Raw genomic sequence first — 19,923 nt, 5'->3', positions numbered from 1 at the left:
GCAATGAACAACAAGGCAATGTGCACGATGACACTGGATCAAACTGTGAGAGAAGGTAAAAATGTCCTTTGAAAATGGAGAGCTAAGAGGTATGTATGATGGATTCAACCAAGCAATATATCCTTCAGCCAAGAAGGCTGTCCTGCTCAAATCTCTTAATGGAAACATATTGTTGACAGAAGCAAACAGATGCTATGCTGGATGGAACACTATCACAAACTCTATGCACGTGAAATCACTGTTTCGGAAGAAGCACTAAATGTGATCCCCAGAGTCCAGATTATCGAAGAGCTAGATATAGAATCATCTATGAATGAGCTTGAAAAGGCAATCACTTCCCAGGAAAGGTGACAAGAAAAGATGGAATTCCAGGTGACATAGTGAAACAAGGAGGACAGATTGTGCTTAAATATCTGCCAATGTTCTGTTTGCCTGTTGGAGGGAAGGAGGTGTGCCACAAGGCATGAAGAATGCCACCATCACAACATTGTACAAAAACCAAAGGAGATCAAAATGATTGCAACAGCTACAGGGGAATCTCTCTCCTTAGAGTTGCTGGCAAGACATTAGCACAGGTCACTCAAGACTGCAAGTTCTTTTGCATCTATGCCAGTAGATCAATTATCCATCACTGTTGCACTAAGGCAACTGCCAGAAACATTGACACCACCAACTGGGAAGACGCAGCTAGCAACAGCCCATACTGAAAGGCTGTACCAGGAAGTCAGAGAGACCAAAGAGAGTGAAAGTGAGGAGAGCAAAGAGGAAAGCGCAACAGGCCTCAAACACCAGTCATGCTCCAGCTTCATTTTCTGGCCATGCCCCTTATGCATGCATTATCTGTGGCAAGGACTGTTGCTCGAGAATTGGACTTTTTAGCCACTCACGATGTTGCAGGAGTGCACACAGAAACTGAACTGTTTTGATATAGTTAAACCATTGTCTTTCAAGACAGACAGTTGCCATTCCATTCCGATCATAAGACAAGTCAAATCTGTGCCTCCCAACTATCTTGACTCGAGGCTATTGGAAACTCTTGAGCAAGACTGGAAGTATTTAGCAGATAATTTAGTATTATAGGGTCTTGCATCTCAAAAAGCTATATTTAAAGAAAGCATCACATTATCAAAAACAAAATAAAGAGAGCTACAAGTAAAATGTCAGTTATTTTTCAACATGATGTGGTCATTCTACTTTCAACCTCAATTAGTCAACCAGCAAATGATTTGAATTTGCTATAGAAGCTGGTTATTAGAAATAAAAAACACCAGAATAATGTTAAGAACTCCATCACTACCATAACAAGATTTCACACACATACATATAAATAACTTACAATAATTTTGTAACAGTTTTATTGATTTATGACATCTTGCCATATCAAAAACAGTTTAGAACACAGTATAATGAGCATTATATTGTAAATACATTTTGTTTTACCATAGGATTTTATATTTTACTCTGTGCAATTTCAGTTTCTTTTTAAAATAGCATCCTCAAAATATGAAGTAAATTAAGGTGGCTTTTAAAATATATAATATTCCTTCATTGTGTTGTTCTGACAGTTGTAGTCTGTTCTCCTCAGTATTACATTTATTTTCCTTAAAGGGCAAAAGCCATGTTGCTTCAACCACAAAATGTTATTAAGTTAATAAAAGCCACCTTTGGTTTCCTAATTTGTGCAACTGTAGATTGTTTTAAAAACATCCTCTAAAATGTTTACAAAACAGAAGGACAACAGTGTCATCATGGGCCCAATAGTTTCATCATGTCAGCCCAGGAGGCACATGTCTGAAGTAAGAAGAGATTTTCAATCCAATTGCAAAAAACCAAAAACTTTATTAATAAAGTCACAGTAAGACTATTACGTTTTTCGTCCCTTAAAAAAGTCCACTCCTTTCAGTGCTTCAGGCAGATATTCTTGCTCTGCAGGTTCCTTGTACATCGGGTTATATTTATAATCTTTACCATAGCCCAAGTCCTTCATGAGCCTGGTTGGAGCATTTCTCAAGTGCAGTGGAACTGGTGGAAGTGGTCCCTGGTGGTTTCTCAAACATGCTTTGACATTGCTGTATGCACTGTACACCTCAATAGACTTGGGTGCTCTAGCAAAGTAGACTACACATTGGGCTAGTATGACCTGCAAAACAGAGGGAGAACAATATTACTTCACTTTTAGATTGTAAACTCTTTGGAACAAGGACCATCATTTAGTTTGTTTGTACAGCATGTAGCACCAGGGACCAGGTCCTTGTCTGGCCTGTAGTTGCTATTGCACTATGACTGTTTAATAATAAATAATAATAATAATAACAACACTTCCTCTTGCTTCTGGCTGATTAAGAAGCAAAAGAATAGTTAACTTAGAGTACAAAGTTTTAAATATTATACAAAGAAACCAAGAGTGACAAGACAAAATAAAACTGGTTGAAAATGTGCGTATGGTCATACAAACAAGTTTGACAGCCTTACCTCACATTCTGGCATTCCAATAAAATGACAGCCTTGGTATGCAGCAACTGCTTGTGTTAATGCCAAAGGATCTCCCAGTCCTACAACAAAAAGGATCATATGTGAGTAAATTAAAAACAGCAAGTACTGTCTTTCTTCAGCTACGCTACGAAGTCATACCTCTGCTACTAAAGCGAAGGTATGTATGTCTATTTTGGGGTGGCTTTTTCAGATAACAGGTCATTTTAGATAATATATGTATATGGTTTCCCCAAGACTGCAACCATCACATCTTTAGTAAAGTATCATAAGGGAAGTTTTGGTGAATCAGTCAGCTGTGGATAAGCCAGCAAGGTGTTTACAACTGGGAAAATAGCTAGCAGGCTTTGAAGTCAGGGTGATTATTATAGAGTTAGTTTCCTCAACTACCAGAAAATATGGGTGTCCCTAACACCCTCTGGATAATTTACGTTCAAATGAAAATACATTTTTAATCAAAACAATTTTATTTTATTTAACTATCTACTGAAACTTAAAAATTCAGGGATCTGTGTTTTTCCTGTAAGAGTTTATCAGATCACTAACACCGAAAGTGGAATACTGAATGCAGTCACCCACTTAATCTGAGGTGTCAATTATATCATCATTTGTTGCAAAAGAAAAAGTTTAGCCCTGAACTCTAGTTATGACAACAGACTTTGATTTGTTGTTTTTTTTAAGCAAACAGATTTTTCCAAAAGTAACTGATGCAAACTGAAGAATGTTTAGATATTATTTTTTAAAATGTTCCGGTACTATTATTGTGGTGCCCACCTATATCTTCGCTTGCAAATCTCACCAGCCTTCTTGCCACATACAGTGGATCCTCACCACCTTCAAGCATTCGGGCAAGCCAGTAAAGGGAAGCATTTTCATCGGAGCCTCGCATAGATTTATGAAGTGCAGAAATACAGTTGTAATGCTCTTCACCTATTTAGAGAGGGGGAAGAAATGGCGAGACATGTTATGTACAGAAATGTAACTGAACAAACCCACAAAACATCTATTTGTTTATTACTTGTGCTTTCACTGGTAAATACATTTTAAGGGATTTTTTTAAAACTGTGTAATAATTAGATATGGGCCAAAACTCCAGATTAAAACCCTAAATCTGTGCATGTATATTGTGTCTGATATGCAGCAGGTTTTTTTTTTTTTTTTTTTTTAAAGTTTTTACCTTTTCTTTATACACTGAAAAACAAAATTGTTTTTGTAGTTCTCCTTTAAAATCTGTCTTCAATAAGAAAAAATTAGTAAATTTTAGGGCAATTAGGAATCAGGAAAGCCATATAGAATATTCATGAGGCCCAAGAAAGGGAAAACATATTCCAGGCAATTGGTGAGTATTACTGGGGAAGGAATTAGTCAACAAGCTTACTGTACCACCATTTTTGAATATTCATGGAAAACTGTGGAAGTGACAGAAGACTGGACAAAAAACAAACACTGTACTACTGATCTAACAAAGAGAAAAGGAGCCTAGCAATTATGTTCCCATAAATTGAACAATATCTCTGACAACATACAGCAAAAATTAAGGGAAAGTATTTCACTCCTGTGCCAATTTTTTCCAATTAAGACAGGGAGAAACCTGGAAAGATGCAATACTGAAAGATCTACAGATGACAGAAGATAGTAAATCAGATGTGAATTTGCAGTATTAGATATCAACAAAGAAACCAATGCAATTTATGATGAATACATAGAGATGTCATATCACAAAGTCTGGAGGAAATAGTTTTTCTCTACAGTGCTGGTGCAACTGCATCCTGAAATACTGGATTCAGTTACAGGCACTTTCTTTACCAGACAGACACTGACAAATGGATGGGAGCTCAGGAGGGAAGAAAGCGATTACATATGGAGCTAGAAGGATTGAAATGCAAAGAAAGTTTAATATATAGAGATTGGCTAACTAACTCTCCCAGGGAGACAACTGAGGAACGGGAATTTTTGAGCAAAGCAAAAGTGGATACAACTAAGAATAAGAAGGGGGAAATTAAGAAAGGGAAAGTTTCTATTTACAAATTTGTGTGTACTTGATTAGCAAGTTTTTTTAAAAAAATAGGTATGTGTTTTAACTTTCCTTATCATCTGCAATTTTTTTTGGCTAAGTGTCTGGTGTGCTTTGGTTTACAGATACCATAAATATAACATGCATTATTAAGACAACTGACTGCACATAAAAGCAACTGTTACATTTCTCTTCCTCCTCTACCCCCAAAAATTCACAACCACAGGGCCATATCTTTAGCATTCATAGGTGCACGTTAGTTTGAGTATAGTTGAGTAACCTTCTGCCATTGAACTGAAAAGGAAAACACAGACTTTCATGGGCGCAAGACCGGACCCATGTCCCATATGGTTATTGTAATCATCATATTGTTATTCTATCTGGATTTTAGACTCACAAGTGTGGTCTTCTAGAACATACAAGCCTGCAGACAGCTATTTTTAATAAGTATTCCACACAGAGTTCACTGGTATGCAGTCATTAACATGCCAACATACGCAGCATATCTGTGCTCCATCATAGCACTCAAGCTTTCAACTTCAGCTGGTAGCAATAAACCCAAGCAGCTGAACTCGCATCATGCTCTTGGAAGAGGCGTCTCTTTGTCTCTTATAAGTAAAGACGACACACTTGCCCATCTTTTTCTAATGAAAGTGCTTTCGTGTGCTGTTTGGGCTGCTAGATGGGAGTTCACTTTGTAATACAACACCAGATGGGGAGAATCCACACATGTATATAAACCCTGAAACACAACAAGGTATGTATTTCACAGCAGATGACTAAGTCCTGTTGGCATAGAAAAGGCCATATTACTATTCTACATTTACATTACAGTCACAGCTAGAGACCTCAACCAGGTCAGCATCTCATTGTGCTAGGCACTGTACAGACAAAACAAGCAATAGTCCCTGCCGCACGCATATTCTGCCCTTTTCAGCCAGAGAAGAATGTAGCCAGCCTGTGGATAAGGGATAGCAAGTACACAGTAAAAGGGAGACCACAATAATAGAACACTATATACCTAAAGCGTCACTGAACTACAGTGACCGCTAGCATAGAGGGAAATGGTCAAGCAGCATACATGACACTTCACAGACTAGGGAGAAGGGAAATGTTGGAGGAGGATACAGGAGGGCAAATTGCGACTCTTAAAAAATTCATCATGGGCTCTTAAAAATTGTTTGCTCTGTGTGTTAATCTTTCAAAGGCAATATCTGATAAACTCAAACAGGTAAACTGCATGGAACCCAGTGCATTTACCTCAGGGACGAGCAATTGACCTAATATGTTTATATTTGAACTAGTGGCTTCAGACAGACACATACTATGGCACCTGGATACATTCTAACTAGACAGACAGAGGACTGGAAGTTGAGGGCACTCAACACCCCACAAGACGTGTTGAGCATTTCAAAGGACTGGGCCATAAAGAGATAGCAAATTGATAAAGGGTGGGGAAAGGTATAACACCACGCTAGTGAATCCCGGGACGTGAAATTTGGCATTTGTCTCCTTACTGTCACAATATCCTCTCCTTTCTTTTTTTTTTTTTTGCTGTCTACCACTAGTCTTGTGTCTCTCCCCAATCAAATCAGTTGCTGGCTGGGTGTCCTTTACCCAAAGATTGTAACAGAAACCTTAAAAGCACCATACAAAGTTTAAAAAAACCCAAACCTACAAATCTCTCATTACAAATTTTGGTAAGTGTAATTACAGATAATCCATTACATTTGATCTACTGGAAAATTAAGTCAATCCATTTTCCAAACTTTTCTTGGCATAATTTTCAGAAGCTAAGATGCAGTGTCATTCACATATTTCCAAAACACTAGCATATAAATCGTTAAATATAAAGAAACTCATCTAATCCTTAATACTCAATCTCTAATTCCCACACATACGGCATAAAAAGGTACAAAGAGCCAGCATTTGAGACACACAGTGTTGCCAAGTCACTAATTTAGCAAGAGCTGGTATCAAATTAGGAATCCTTACATGCAGTTACACGTACATGGCCTGACATTAGCAAACTACAAAATTCATTACCTTATAAAGCAACTCCAAAAATAAAGTGAACCATTCAGATTTTCAAACTGCATTTTGTTGTGAATATGAGCACTGAAAGACTTTTCAGAACGAATAAAAATGCCACTGAAGCATTCCATCTCCCCCACAAAATAAACTGTTAATTAAAAAAAATCCTTTTCTCTCAAACACCTACCAAACAACAAACCAACCAAGCAAAATACATAACATTAGTTGACACTGGCCTGCCTAAAGGTCATTTAGAAACTCTACAATAGTTATGTTGTTGCTGGTATATAATATGTAAAGTGCTTCTGGACAGCAGAAGCTGTATACATATAAAATTTCTAAGCACCCTCTGCTCTGCCATTCCAGCGATTCCATTCCAGGCCTTACACATCACCCTGATACAATGCTTCTCCAGGGCTCAAACGAGACCTAGAGTTAGCGGAAAGGAAAGTCTCTCTCACTGGCATTGGAAAGACTCCCAACTCTTGCCTGCCTCCAGAAACCAGCACTCTGGGATTAGGCAGGGACTCAGAGCACTGGTGTTTCACAGCTGGCAGCCTCTGCCAGATCGACAGTCTGCAGGCACCCACATCAAGACATGAGCAGTGGACTATTTCACTGAAACCATGTGCTGTGATAGGTGCTGGAACTAGAGGTGCTGGCTTGAAGTGGTTTCCATTATATACATCGTTTATAGTTTGGTTCAAAGGCTCTCCGCAACCCCACTACACAAGTTGTTCCAGCACCGCTGTATGGCGCTCTCTTTTGTGAGACCGGCACACCACTTTAGGTCATGTGATTTGGGGTCAACCAACCAAATTACATTTAAAAAACTGAGGTTAATAAACATTAGGTTAAGTCTTAAAGTATCTGAAATGGAATCTGTGCTCTGTGACAAAAATGTGCAAACTGCTCCCTCAATTTCCCAGCAACATTTTAACTACTCACATGATTTTGTTTATTTGAAACCGCATTTTTGGATGCTTACCAGAAAAAAAAATCCATGCATCCCCATCAACCCTGACCAAACCTATATTACTACCTTGCAGCAAAATACATAATGGGCTTCAATGGCTTCTTCTAGGCTCCAGATGGAGGAGAGATTTTAGTCACTTGCCCTCTCTGGCAAATTTTCCACATCAGGGGGCCTAGGTTTATGCCAACATAAGCCTCGGTGAACCTCATCTGAATTTGGCCCACATGTGAAATGGAAAGAGCCCAGCTTTACTCAGTTCTCAGGACAAGTTTGTAGGGCTGGCAGTTAGAATAAAGTTGGAAACTGAGCACATCTGATCTGGTCATTAAGAGAGATAAGAAACCAGAATATCTTTTTTGGAGGGAGTGGGGGGAAGAGGGGAAAACAGACCTTTTTTCAGAGTAGAACCACAATTCAAGACTAGTTTTTTAATCAGTGACAGCTGGGAAAAAATAAATAATTCAAAAGATATACAAGTATATCCTCAGTCCTTGCTGCACAGCACTACCTTCAGGGTAACCGCTCACCTGCTCGGTCATACAGGATATGGGATCGCTGTAGTCCTTCCTTCACATGGTCTTCCGTTATAAAAACTCCATCCACAGAGCAACCTTGTGTGCTAGCCTGATGAGAGGTCTTCCCTGCAGTTAATCTGGCCTGAACAGCCAACTGGAGTCCATTCAGTCCAGTTCTTGCATCACCATCACAAAGGTAAGCTAGAGTGCTTACAGCTTTTTCCTCTATGTACACAGGGGACCTACAATAGAATTAGACCACACTGTTTTCATATTCACATTACATCCTTTTCATTGCAAATTACTCACAACGTTATGTGTTTTTGTTTGTTTGTCTGTTTTGTTTTTTTTACAGCATTTATTGAGAAGTATCTGGGTTTAAAGAGCTGTCCTTTATTTCATGCCATTGTGCTGAAGTATGGCAGGGACTCTGAGAACTGTATGTGACCTATGTGCCATGTGTGTTATAATGCTTAAGCACAATGGTATGTGTAAAAGCCGGAATGGAAGATTTCAACCATCTCTGAACTTCCTTGTTTTAGATTCAACAGGGAAGTTTATTTAATGGTAGATTAGATGATTTTAAAGCTCATCCTGTCTGTCCTGGGACTGTTGTGGACTTCACTCAATCAATATTTAATAAAACACTGACACCCTTGGATGGAAGGCACTTCAGAACTATTCTTATGCACAAAAATGTGGTACTTTTAGCATGAAATTATCCAACTGCACATTATAGACTAATGAGGCATTATGCAATCACTATGACCTTTGAAACTACTGTAAACAAGAATTGACACCAGATCACCTTTTTAAAGTTAAAAAGTGTAAAAGTGTATAAAAGTCTTAGACCATAGAAAACAGATAACAGGCAATTTGTCTTGGGGCCAAATCTTCACGGGTGTGCACATAAAACTAAGGAATAAAAAAGTCATTATTATGACCATAATTTGTATTATAGTAATTGTACTAACACTGTACAAACACACAGAAAGAGACATTCCCAGTCCCAAAGAACACAATATAAACAGACAAGACAGACCGAGGGTTGGAGGAGAATGAGAAGCATAAAGTAAAGTGACTTGCCCCAGGTCATACAGCAGATCAATGGCAAACTGGAAACAGAGCCCTGTTCTCCTCCTGACTTTCAATCCAGTGTCCTATCCAATACATAGCAGAAGCTACTGTAATTAAAAGTGCAGCATGAACAATGACTAACTGTGCCATTTCCAGTAGTCGACTGAAAATAAATAAGTTCATCAACTGGGGATTAACGCATGGGGACAGGAGAGAGAGAGAGAGAGAGAGAGAGGTGATTCCACACTGAGTGCCCTGACACTCCAAACAATTTAGGATTCACCCACAGCTCTGTACTTCATTCACTGAAAGATTTATCGCTATTATCAGAAATGATGCATGTCGAGGCCAGCTACCAAGGCCAGCATTTCCAGACACACTGATCTGCTAATCTTTATTATTTGACCTGGGTCTTTATAGGGTTATGATAAATAGCTTAGCCGAACCGGCAACAGCTGCAAGGGCTCTGAAATTATACGTACAAGGGCAGCAGTAACTCTCTCTCGTTTTAGCCTAGTCAGAAGCAGACCTGAATGGCAACACCAGATATATATATCAGGTTTTTATTCCTCTCATACTAAATGCTTGCTGCACACCCCCAAACCAGAAGGCCATTTTTACTAAGAAAAAGATAACATAACACGCACGCCCTCAGCTATCACCCTCCTCCACACCTTAGTACTTTTATCTGAGGGACACAAATACAGAACACTAAACAGGTGTTGCTAATGCCTCAGAGGTGTAGTCTGTAGCTTACGTGTCCCATCTCCTTTATGTGGTGGATTTGAGGGATTGGGAATGGCCTACGGATCTGCATATTCTTGTGTCCACACCATCCCCAGTCTCTAATCCAATGCTGCACAAGGATCCCCACAGAACCATGCTCTGCAGTGTGCAGGGAATGCACATCTGCCACACTGAGATAACTTTACTTTTTCCAATGACATTTCAGGGGAGGGGGAGCTGTGGAATGAAGGAAGCACTGTGCAGTACATCTCATTGTAATAATGCATCATCACAGTCTCTTTAAATATTAAGGTATCAGGATTCATCCTTCAGAGCTACAGTTGGCCACTGGGTTTTGTTATGTTTTGAAACAAATCAGTAGGTGCTAATCAGTCGTAGCTGAATAAAAGGTTATTTTTAAAGCACAGCAGGCAGCAAACACACTTATACTACAAGTGCCTACGTCAATGGAGAGCAAGAGCAAACAACATGCTGTATGTTTAAAAAACAAAATACTTTGGCTTTCCCAGTGGGGAAGATTAGAGAGGAGGATTCACAGAATAGTTCCTACAGAGACCAGGCATTTGCCTGATTAAAAAATGGCATGAGGCATTTCAGGCTTCTTGCTTTCAGAATATAGGCTGAAACTGAACCCACATCCAGTGGCTAGGGCAGCAGACTGGGAGTCAAGAGAGCTCTTAGGGGCAGGGATTATCACTTACTATGTTTGGATAGGCCCCAACCTTGCTGAGGCCTACCAGCCCTATTGCAATGTAACTGTTAAATAAGAATACATTTGAGTTCTATTCTTGGCTCTGCCATGGACTCATTGTATGACCTCAGTCTCTCAGTTTTACTGATAAGGTGTTTATGTATCCCACTCCATTGTAACGACAGGGACAATAACCTTTACCCTTCTTGGTAAAGTGCTTTGAGATTTATTGATGGTGTAGAAGTACTGGTCTTATTTCCACGAAAGCAACATTATACCAAATGTGACCCAATATAGCTATTTTAAATAAAAAGGTTCAGTACTGCACTGCAGAAAATTTAGACTATTATACAACAAATTCTTATCAGCTCCATTATTATTTATTAAAAGTCAATAATATGCTTAATGCTGTAACATGATCGAGACAACAGGCTCTCGCCCGAAAAGCTTACTATTTATTAGGCTAAAATCCACCAGGGCAATAGGGAGAACATCTTGATTAAAGCCAGAAGTATCAGTGACATTGCTCTCTTAGTTTTCAGGTGAAGGTATTTTAGGCAGGCAATAATAGGACTCCACAATAGGGCATTGAGAGCACAGATGAGGGTGTAAATAAAAAAAATCTGCTTCAAAAGGGAGAGAAGACTGAAAAATATTATATTTCACTAAGCACATTTAAAAAAATTATTGCATATTGAACGTGAGTTAAAACAGAAATGAGTGGAGAAATTGCCATGCATGAAACAGTCATGCTTACAATACAGTGCAGTCAGTGGTTTTAAATAAGGTTGGGATTCCTTCCCATCCCCCCAAAATATTTCAGTAGAAGAGAATACCCCTTCATCAGGGGAAACGAATACTTACAGTAATTCATTCAAATGCATTTCTTCCCTTGAGAATTACTATTTCAGAACAAATTGTAGCTGTGATCCAGAGACTCCAGATTAAGAGTTTCATACACAGTGTGTTTGCTAATTTTGCTTTAGCAGGCAAGATCCTGATTACAAAGTAGTGTTTAATTATGTCAACACTTCGGTTTCCAAAACCAAACTACTTTGTCTTTTTCACCCTGGCCTGCCATCCTATGCTCAGAAGCTCAAATCCATTCTCTGTGTTTTTACACAGACTTGCCCCTTACCCTACATGCCTTAACAATTGCAAGGCAGGAATACTACTCTGACCTCTCAACAGGTTCATGCTCATCTTACAAATGGACTATCTAGTATTTAACAGGGAACATACTGGATGCCAAGTCTTGGTGTTTGTACCTTGTAACTAAAGATACTTGGAGACAAACATATAAATAAACAAACAGGGATACCCCAGGAACTATCACTTACTGACAACAAGCTGGTATACCAACTAAGGTGAAGGAAAACCACAGCTAGATAGTTTTTCCAAGAGTAAATATCTCGCTAGCTTGTCTCCACTATGGAATCCATCTGAATCCCAGCATGGACTACCCTAAAAAATTGTCATCAGACCAAATTCTGAGGTGATGTGCAAGATGCTATAAGTGAGTGCAAGGGAGTCAAAGTGAGTGTAGCCTACTTGTAGAAGGGCTGGAAATACAACAAACAGCAGGGTGCAATATAAAGTAGCCCCTCATTTCTTTATTGTCTACCCTCAAACCTTACAGTCCCACAGCAAGTTACACTAGCGCAGACTCCCTTCTTAGAGCCATATAACATCAATTTTGAAGCACAATTTTCAAAGAAATAAATAAGCTCTTCATAAAAATAATAAAAATAACTGATGGTACAATACATAAGGTGGTGGAAGCTACAAGATCACTTCTGAATTTGGCCCTTCATCTCAGCTACAATGTCTGCAGGAAAGTTGGAGAGAATGTTGCGATAAGAGGGGAACAACTTTCTGAAAGGCTTGAGACCAAAAAGGAGATTTTAATCAAGAGGATTAATGAAATATTGTTCCACTTATTCGTTTTATCTTAATCACAATATACTAATTACTAGACTGAATTGCATGGCATCTAGTGGTTGCTAGTGCAGGGGACGAGAAATCAGGACTCCTACATTTTGCTTAACTCAGATACTACCTTGCTCGGTAACCTTTCTATGTGTTTATATACATGGTTATCTAAACAGACAAAGTTGGGAGGATTAAAAAAAATAAATACTTGTAAAGTCATTTGATTTCCTGACATTAATGTTACATTGCACTTATACAATGTATCAGTGTATGTAGGACAAGGCAAGAATGAATATATTTTATTGTCATATTGTATATCTGAAAGACCCCAACAAATGAAAGTGTTGGTAGACTCTCTTTACATTTCAGAAAGATGTCTAATCTTTGGTATGGACTTTTTTTTCTTCTTACTTCTCCCCCTCACATTCTTGTCTCTCTTTTCCTTTTTCCTCCTGGCTCAGGTTTACAGCGACTGAGATAATGGTGCAAAGTTACAAGGGAGTGCTTTACCTGGAGTAGTTTCTTTGAGCACAGAACTAGGACCATAGAATTTGCAACATTTTTCATCTTAGTATTTATCTTCACAGCTGGCATAAGCAGGGGCAACTTGGCTACAATGGATTTGGAGCAAGTGTAACACAGAACTTTAATAACTAAATTCAAAGGTTGTTAAAATAACATTAGGAATCTAACGTAATAATTGACAAAAATAAGGAAATAAAAATTAGGTGGACAATCCACTTAGTTGTAGTTACAGGAGGGGTCCCTAAAATGCCAGGTGTTAGACACTATGGCCAAGGTTTCAAACTTGGGTGCCTGTAGTCAGGCCTCTAAATCCATATTCAGCCACCCACATGTAAGGGGTTTGATTTTGATAGGTCCTCAGTACTCCAATGCCTACAGAAGTTGATGGGATCTGTAGCTGCTTTGCATATTTGAAAAGCATTTTACATATAAGAATCTTAACATGAATTCAGTAGTGTAATTTCATACACCCAAGTTTGAAAACTTGGCTCATACATGCCCACTACACATAAGAGAGTGACTTCAGGAGAGAATCATGCTGAACACTGAAATCTTTTGCTTATGCTTTTTTATGACTAATCCCCAGCTTTGTGCTTTAAACTAGTTGTCCCATCACCAACCTCCTTTGTAACCAAATACAACATACTGTATCTTTCCGTGCATGTGCTCATAATGAAAACAGGAGGGGGAGGCGGGGAGGGAGAAACAGAATAGATCAGTTGGTAGAACTCTTACCTCTGGGCCAGAAGAACAAGTTCTACACTAGGACCTGGGCTCCTACCCAATAATAAACAAACATTCTATCCAATGCTAGCAAGAGAATGAAAAGACGTTCCTGAGCTTTAATTACCACCCTCATCTATATCACAACAATTTTATTTCTTGAGGGTCATTTATGGTCCAAAGTGGGTTTTAAAAGTTGTATTAAATAGATACAGTTTTGTGGACATGAAATTTGGAGGGAACTCGACTAGAACATCCTTCAAGGAGCTCCAGAGGGCACTTCCATTGATGCAGCAGGAGGCAGCCCATCTCCTGAAGACAGAAGACCTTCAGCTAGAGCAGGGGTCCAGGGTCCCTTGGGGGGCTGCAGACAGGTTTCAGGGGGTCTGCCAAGCATGGCCAGTGTTAGACTTGATAGGACCCAGGGCAGAAAGCCAAAGCCCTGCTGTGAAGGATTGCAACCAGGGGCCCCAAGCCCCACCACCCAGGGCTGAAGCCAAAGCCTGAGCAACTTAGCTTTGTGGTCTCCCCTGTGGTGTGGGGTCCTGGGCAATTGCCCTGCTTGCTATCCTTTAACGCTGGCCCTGGCTTTTACATGCAGAAAAACAGTTGTGGCACAACTGGGCCATGGAGTTTTGATAGCTTGTTGGGAGGTGCCTCAGAAAGAAAGAGGTTGAGAACCCCTGAGCTAGAGGGCAAGAGGAAGTCCAGCATACGCTGTTATGCATTCACGTCACACTTCCCGTCAGTACCCGCCCAAGCTGGGGAAGCTAATGATTCAACCAGAGGACCAAATTCAGTGATGAATCCTGGTCACGTGCAACCTGAGGCACTAAGACAATGACCCTTTAATTTATACATCTTTTATGCACCCTAACTAGTCTGTCACATCACTCAACAGGGGGCATGTACTACTTTGGGAAATTCTGCCTTAATCTAAATTTCCCCTTCATCCCTCAATTTCAGGGAAAACTTCATTTTATATGAAAAGAAAACACCACAAAAAACTTTTTAGGCCTCGGGACTGCATCCAAACTTGCATGCTTATCTCCCAGTACAGCGTGATGAATTATCAGCTAGCTGCATCTACTGCTAGAGGTATTCTGGAGGTGATTGGATTGCTGAGAGAGAAGAATGTCAAGCAGGGATGAGATGAAAGTGGCTGGGGTGGAGGGGAAGAGGGAACATGCACTGAGAAGAGAATTAGAAGGACAACAGAAAAGCAAACAGAAGAAAAGACAAACCACAGAGGTAAGAGACAAGATGTATAGAAAAGGATTTTTTTGGACCACTAAGAGCACCATTTGTCAGACACACAAGAAGCAGGAAGTACCAGGAAAGACCTAAAGAAATCTTTAAAGTTGGAGTTTCATCTTTACTTTTAAAAAGCTGGGCCCCCATTTTTATCACTGGTTAGGGACACTGTCTGTCATGGGCAAATTCCTGAAACTATGCTAGACAGACTTCTTTTGACTCTTTGTGCTGCTTAATTCATCCAGAGCTAGTAGAAGATTACAGATATGGAGTCGAATGAAACCTAAACCCTCACCAAATGCAAATGAAACTATGCCTTGTACTTTAATCCCATATACAAAGGAAAGCCTCCAAAACCCAGTCAGGGTGTAGTCGCAAACACAGCTGTGCTGTTACATTAAAGTTGACATGCAGCCCTCCCTCCTCCAAGCTACAATTCACATCCCTGTGTAATATATAAAAGCAACAAATGGGTAAACAACGTCAGGAATGGTGCCCTAAATAATGTAACAGAATTCACTACCGAATTCACTCATTCACTACCCTAAACTGTACAATATAGGAATTCATATTGCTCATGTAATACAACAGAAGGACAAAATACATTCTCCGGGGCTATAGCTACACGGATATTCCTGCACTATTACTTACTTCCTATGAACACACTAAGTTATTAATTATAACACAGTTAAGCACTAGTATGAAAACAAATGAAATAATAACAAGCATGAAATTTAAACAGCGCTATGCACTATTTTGAAGTCATTAGTTGCCCATTTTAAAATGATGACTGCAAACAATTTCCAGTGTGGGGAAGAGGGAGCAAAATAGAGAATTTTATTTTCCAAGAAAACGTTACACTCCCCTCTACCCTTTTCACCCTCAAGATCACTCAAAAATACACCTGTAATCCCCATTGTAACCTGGGAAGAAATTGTGATTTTAGTTTCTCAGGTACGATACCCAACTTTTAGTATGGCTTTATTTTAATGCAATTGATTTGGACAATTAGAGGAAGGAAACAGGAACTATTTTAAAATATTTTATTGACTTCACACAGTGAAGAGATAAAGTCGTATGTGGCATATAGCAACTTCATTTGCTGTATAGGTTCACAAAGGTTCCAACTCATTTGAACAAGTTATGCAAAATACAGCAGCTTTTTGGCTAGTGGGCTCAAAATAAGGAACACGTGATGCCCTATCTACCACTGCACAGTAATATGATACTTTTACAACCAACAACAAAAAGTACTGCATGAGGGTATGACAGGACCCAGTTAGAGGCTTCCAAAGCAAAGCCTCAGCTGCAGAACAGATTTACATATCCTACGGGTGAGTCAGAGGTGACAAATCCAAGTATAAAACTCTTTACTAATTCAGACAGTAGGGCTGGGTTTTTTTGATCCACTGGTAGCTAATACTTTGTATTCTTCCCCCTCCCCCCAGCTAGCATCCAACATATGTTGCTACTTCTTTTCTTTACTATTAGGAGTGGTTTCCTTTCTCACCTCTAGCTCTCTCTGGCAGCCTGTCAATAGATTCCTCGGGTCGTGCGTGCTAACACATGGCAGTTTGTAAAGTACTTACTCAGACCTCTTGCTGCTGCTGCCATTCGCAGAATCAGTGTGTTGCTCGTCTTGGACTAAAACCCGGATCCCCAAGGACCTGATAGCCCGCATCAGAATAGTTTCCATCGCCTCAACAGAGAGCTTCTCGAGAACAATAACTCGACATCGACTCAGAAGAGCGGAATTGACCTGGAAGGAAGGGTTTTCTGTGGTTGCCCCGATCAGCGTCACAGTCCCACACTCAACGTGAGGAAGGAAAGTGTCCTGAACATGGGAGGCAAACAGAAAAAATTGATCAACGACAACCTGAACCATCCCAAGTGAGTAGGTTATTAGGCATTTTAAAGTACATTTTTCATGGCTTGCTATTCTCCAGCCTTCCAGTTGATATACCTTACGAGCTCACTCACAAGACAGCTCATCAGCCAGTTGCCTAAATGAATTCATTCCATTCACACAGTATATGACTGGTTATTTCACTTTAATAACCTGTTCTTTCTCCAAGAATGAACTGAGATACTGAAAAGAATGGCATTAGAAAAATGCAAGTCATTACCATTTAGTGCTGTGATTCTGTTTCATCGTTAGGCAGGCAGCAGATACCATGAAAAGCTGCCCTTATGGAAAAGTCTTATAGAATTTAGCAGTCAACGAGGATATTTCCTATAGTTTTTTGGATCAAGCTTTAAAATTCTATGGAAGGGATAATAATTCTCTATTAAATGCTACAGAATAGGTCAAAAAACTACAGAAAGAATTTATGAGAAACAGCTAACCTACCAGTTTTAAGAATGATTTCTATATAGTCATATTCCATTTCTGTCAAACCCTATTGGTTTGATGCCTACCAGTTTTTGTAGAACTTTTTCCTAAAGGCATCTGAAGTTTTGAAGCTGTGGTATTAAAGTTTTAAAGAATATGAATAAAAGAAATGATGCTCAAGAAAGAAAGATTCATATTGGCTGTGGTGAGGTACTATTCATAAATACATTTCATGTCTCAGTTCGCTTTCTTTTCTCAGTAGAAAAGAGTGGGTATGTACAAACAAAAAACAAACAAGGAATGCCTGCAGGCTTCCTAGTGACATGCTTTTAATTAAAAACCTGAATGTAATATCACTGAAATGAAGGCTCTTCTTAATAGGCAGATATATAGGAGAAGTGAAGTTGTAAGACGGCTATAAAGAAGTAAAATTTCAGGCAAAAAAAGTGTCAGATTGACAATGCATGTAAAACTTCTACAAAATCCGATTTGGTTTTGAATTAAAGTTCTTGAAAGGCCCACAATACACAACTGAGACTCCTAAATTAGAAGCCTAATTTAATTTTTAACTTCTACAATAAAGTTTCTGAATATATCAAGCAGTGACTTAAAATATAAAGGTAGAAGAAACATTTATTGTTCAGCACCAAGGTACATACATTTTAGGCAAGTAATATTTTGACAGAAACTTTGTTCCTGACAGTTAGGTGGAGCAGTACCTGCTGAGATTTATTGAAACGGTGAATCTCATCAATAAAGAGGATGGTCTTCCTCTTGAGGAGTCTTTTTTCATTCTCGGCTTGCTTGATAACATCTCGGACATCATTTGTCTTGGCACTTGTTGCGGATAAAGTCACAAATCTTGTACCATTCTTCTTGCTGTTGCTGGCTATGATATGCGCTAGAGTAGTCTGAAACAGAGGAAAGAATTAGCTTTTTGAAATAATTTTGGATATATGAAGTATTTGCCTAAAGGAAAGAAGCCAAGAACAGAGCAGCATGTTAACCTAGGGAGAGTGCTGACACCTTAGAGAACAGGAAGCTCATGTTGTTCTAACACAGGGAAGATGTGAAAACATTCTGCTAGAGATCTCTGCCAGCTCCCATCCTCCACTTTCCAGAATTGCATTTTAAGTACCTACTTGGTATCAATATAGAAAGAGCCAGTGCCCCAATTTAGCACAGCTTTTGTGACAGCTGTTTTTTTCGCCCACTGAAGAAAAAGGAACCCCTTCCTCCAAATGTGCTGTTGCTACAGAGGACAGGAGATATGCTGCTCTTCATTGGGGGATATTGCTATAAGTTACCACACAGCACAACAGCTGAGGATACTGAGATGCTCACAAAAAGTTACATGAAATTAGACAGCATTTGAGTATTTTTAAAAATCAAAACACAGCATTTGCTGTTCTCATTGCCAGGAAAATGAAACAATAAATGAATAAATATTCAGCAAAAAGTAGTTCTCCATATGGCCTCAGCATTTTAATAAAGAGATGTTATAATCATGCTAAAAAAAACCTGACTCTTTACAATCTAAATAGGATATTTTCTAGGCAACCAAACCTGGCCTGGATAAATGCAATGCAATTACTACCTGCCAAACAAACTTTTGTTTTAAAGGATGGTTTTCTTGTTTTCCTCTCCATGACCCTCTCTGTACCAGCCACTCCTTCATAGCAGTTTTTATTTATAGGGATTTAAATTGCATTCATTTTAGCATGGGAGCAGCCTGCAATGCTACTTTATAGTCTGCGGTGTTGTTGCAGCTGTGTTGGTCCCAGGACACTAGATAGACAAGGTGGGTGCCATAATATCTTTTATTAGACCAGCTTCAGGACCTGAAGAAAAGCTCTGTGTAGCTCAAAAGCTTGTCTCTTTCACCAGCAGAAGTTGTTCCAATAAAAGGTATTACCTCACCCACCTTGTCTTAATTCCACTTTATAGGCAGACACACTAAACTGAATGTGCACATTTCAGATTTTTTTTTTTTCCCCAGTACCACCTTTGCTTCCTGAGAGTAGAGCACGCAGCTCTGTGTTCTGGAACACTGCAACAAAAAGCTGAGAGTTTTTTCCCTGAGCTGCCTCCTCCTTCACTAATGATGCAGGGGACAAGTACCAGCAAGCCAAAGATTGTCTTGAAAATATATTCCAAGGATCAAAATTAGTGTAGCAGGTGCACTGAACCTGATCCTCTTGCAGGGAAAGATGTGGAAACAGAGTCATCTACCAGTCTAAGAGTGACCCATAGTGCCAGCAGAAACCTGTTTGGGGTTCCTTCAGTAACAGCGCTCTCTTCCTTTAAATGGCTCCTCTCCTTGCCCCCAAGGTGGGTCTAAATCCAACTGTCCTCAAGTAGGAGAAGAGTGACTAAAGGGGATAATACACCCTTAATGGAGCAATAAGGTATCTCTCGCTTGCTGTAGTCATTGTGTGCTGATGGAAGATGCCTTCCCCATTTTCTTTAGATGAGGTTTGGTTTCAGTGTGCCTGATGTTCTGAAACCAACACAGCGTCATCTCACATACTGAGTCCACACCTCTGCCCATCCCCATTGAGCTGGTTCACTAAAGTATTAATTTCCCTGTTCGAGTGCTCTAGAAGACTATGC

General features: G+C 39.5%; 1 protein-coding gene across 3 annotated transcripts in view; it reads right to left on the bottom strand.

The window, feature by feature from the left end:
- Nucleotides 1–1,359: 1,359 nt before the first annotated feature.
- Nucleotides 1,360–19,923, bottom strand: part of WRNIP1 (WRN helicase interacting protein 1) — a 35,452-nt gene continuing 16,888 nt past the window's right edge. For 2 of the 3 annotated variants that reach the window (XM_073332195.2, XM_073332196.2), the window contains exons 4-9: nucleotides 18,030–18,221; nucleotides 16,568–16,812; nucleotides 8,042–8,271; nucleotides 3,265–3,420; nucleotides 2,473–2,552; nucleotides 1,360–2,140 (exon numbers count right to left, since the gene is read on the bottom strand). In XM_073332195.2, coding sequence (XP_073188296.1) covers nucleotides 1,865–2,140; nucleotides 2,473–2,552; nucleotides 3,265–3,420; nucleotides 8,042–8,271; nucleotides 16,568–16,812; nucleotides 18,030–18,221 — 1,179 coding nt within the window. In that variant the 3' untranslated portion in view covers nucleotides 1,360–1,864. The remainder of the gene's footprint in view (nucleotides 2,141–2,472; nucleotides 2,553–3,264; nucleotides 3,421–8,041; nucleotides 8,272–16,567; nucleotides 16,813–18,029; nucleotides 18,222–19,923) is intronic. The other variant, XR_012157350.2, reaches the window with a different exon arrangement.

Source organism: Lepidochelys kempii, chromosome 2 (assembly GCF_965140285.1).
Source record: "Lepidochelys kempii isolate rLepKem1 chromosome 2, rLepKem1.hap1, whole genome shotgun sequence".
Classification (NCBI taxonomy): domain Eukaryota; kingdom Metazoa; phylum Chordata; order Testudines; family Cheloniidae; genus Lepidochelys; species Lepidochelys kempii.
Note: the sequence above shows the minus strand (reverse complement) of the source record. Positions and strands in the feature narration are given on the sequence as shown.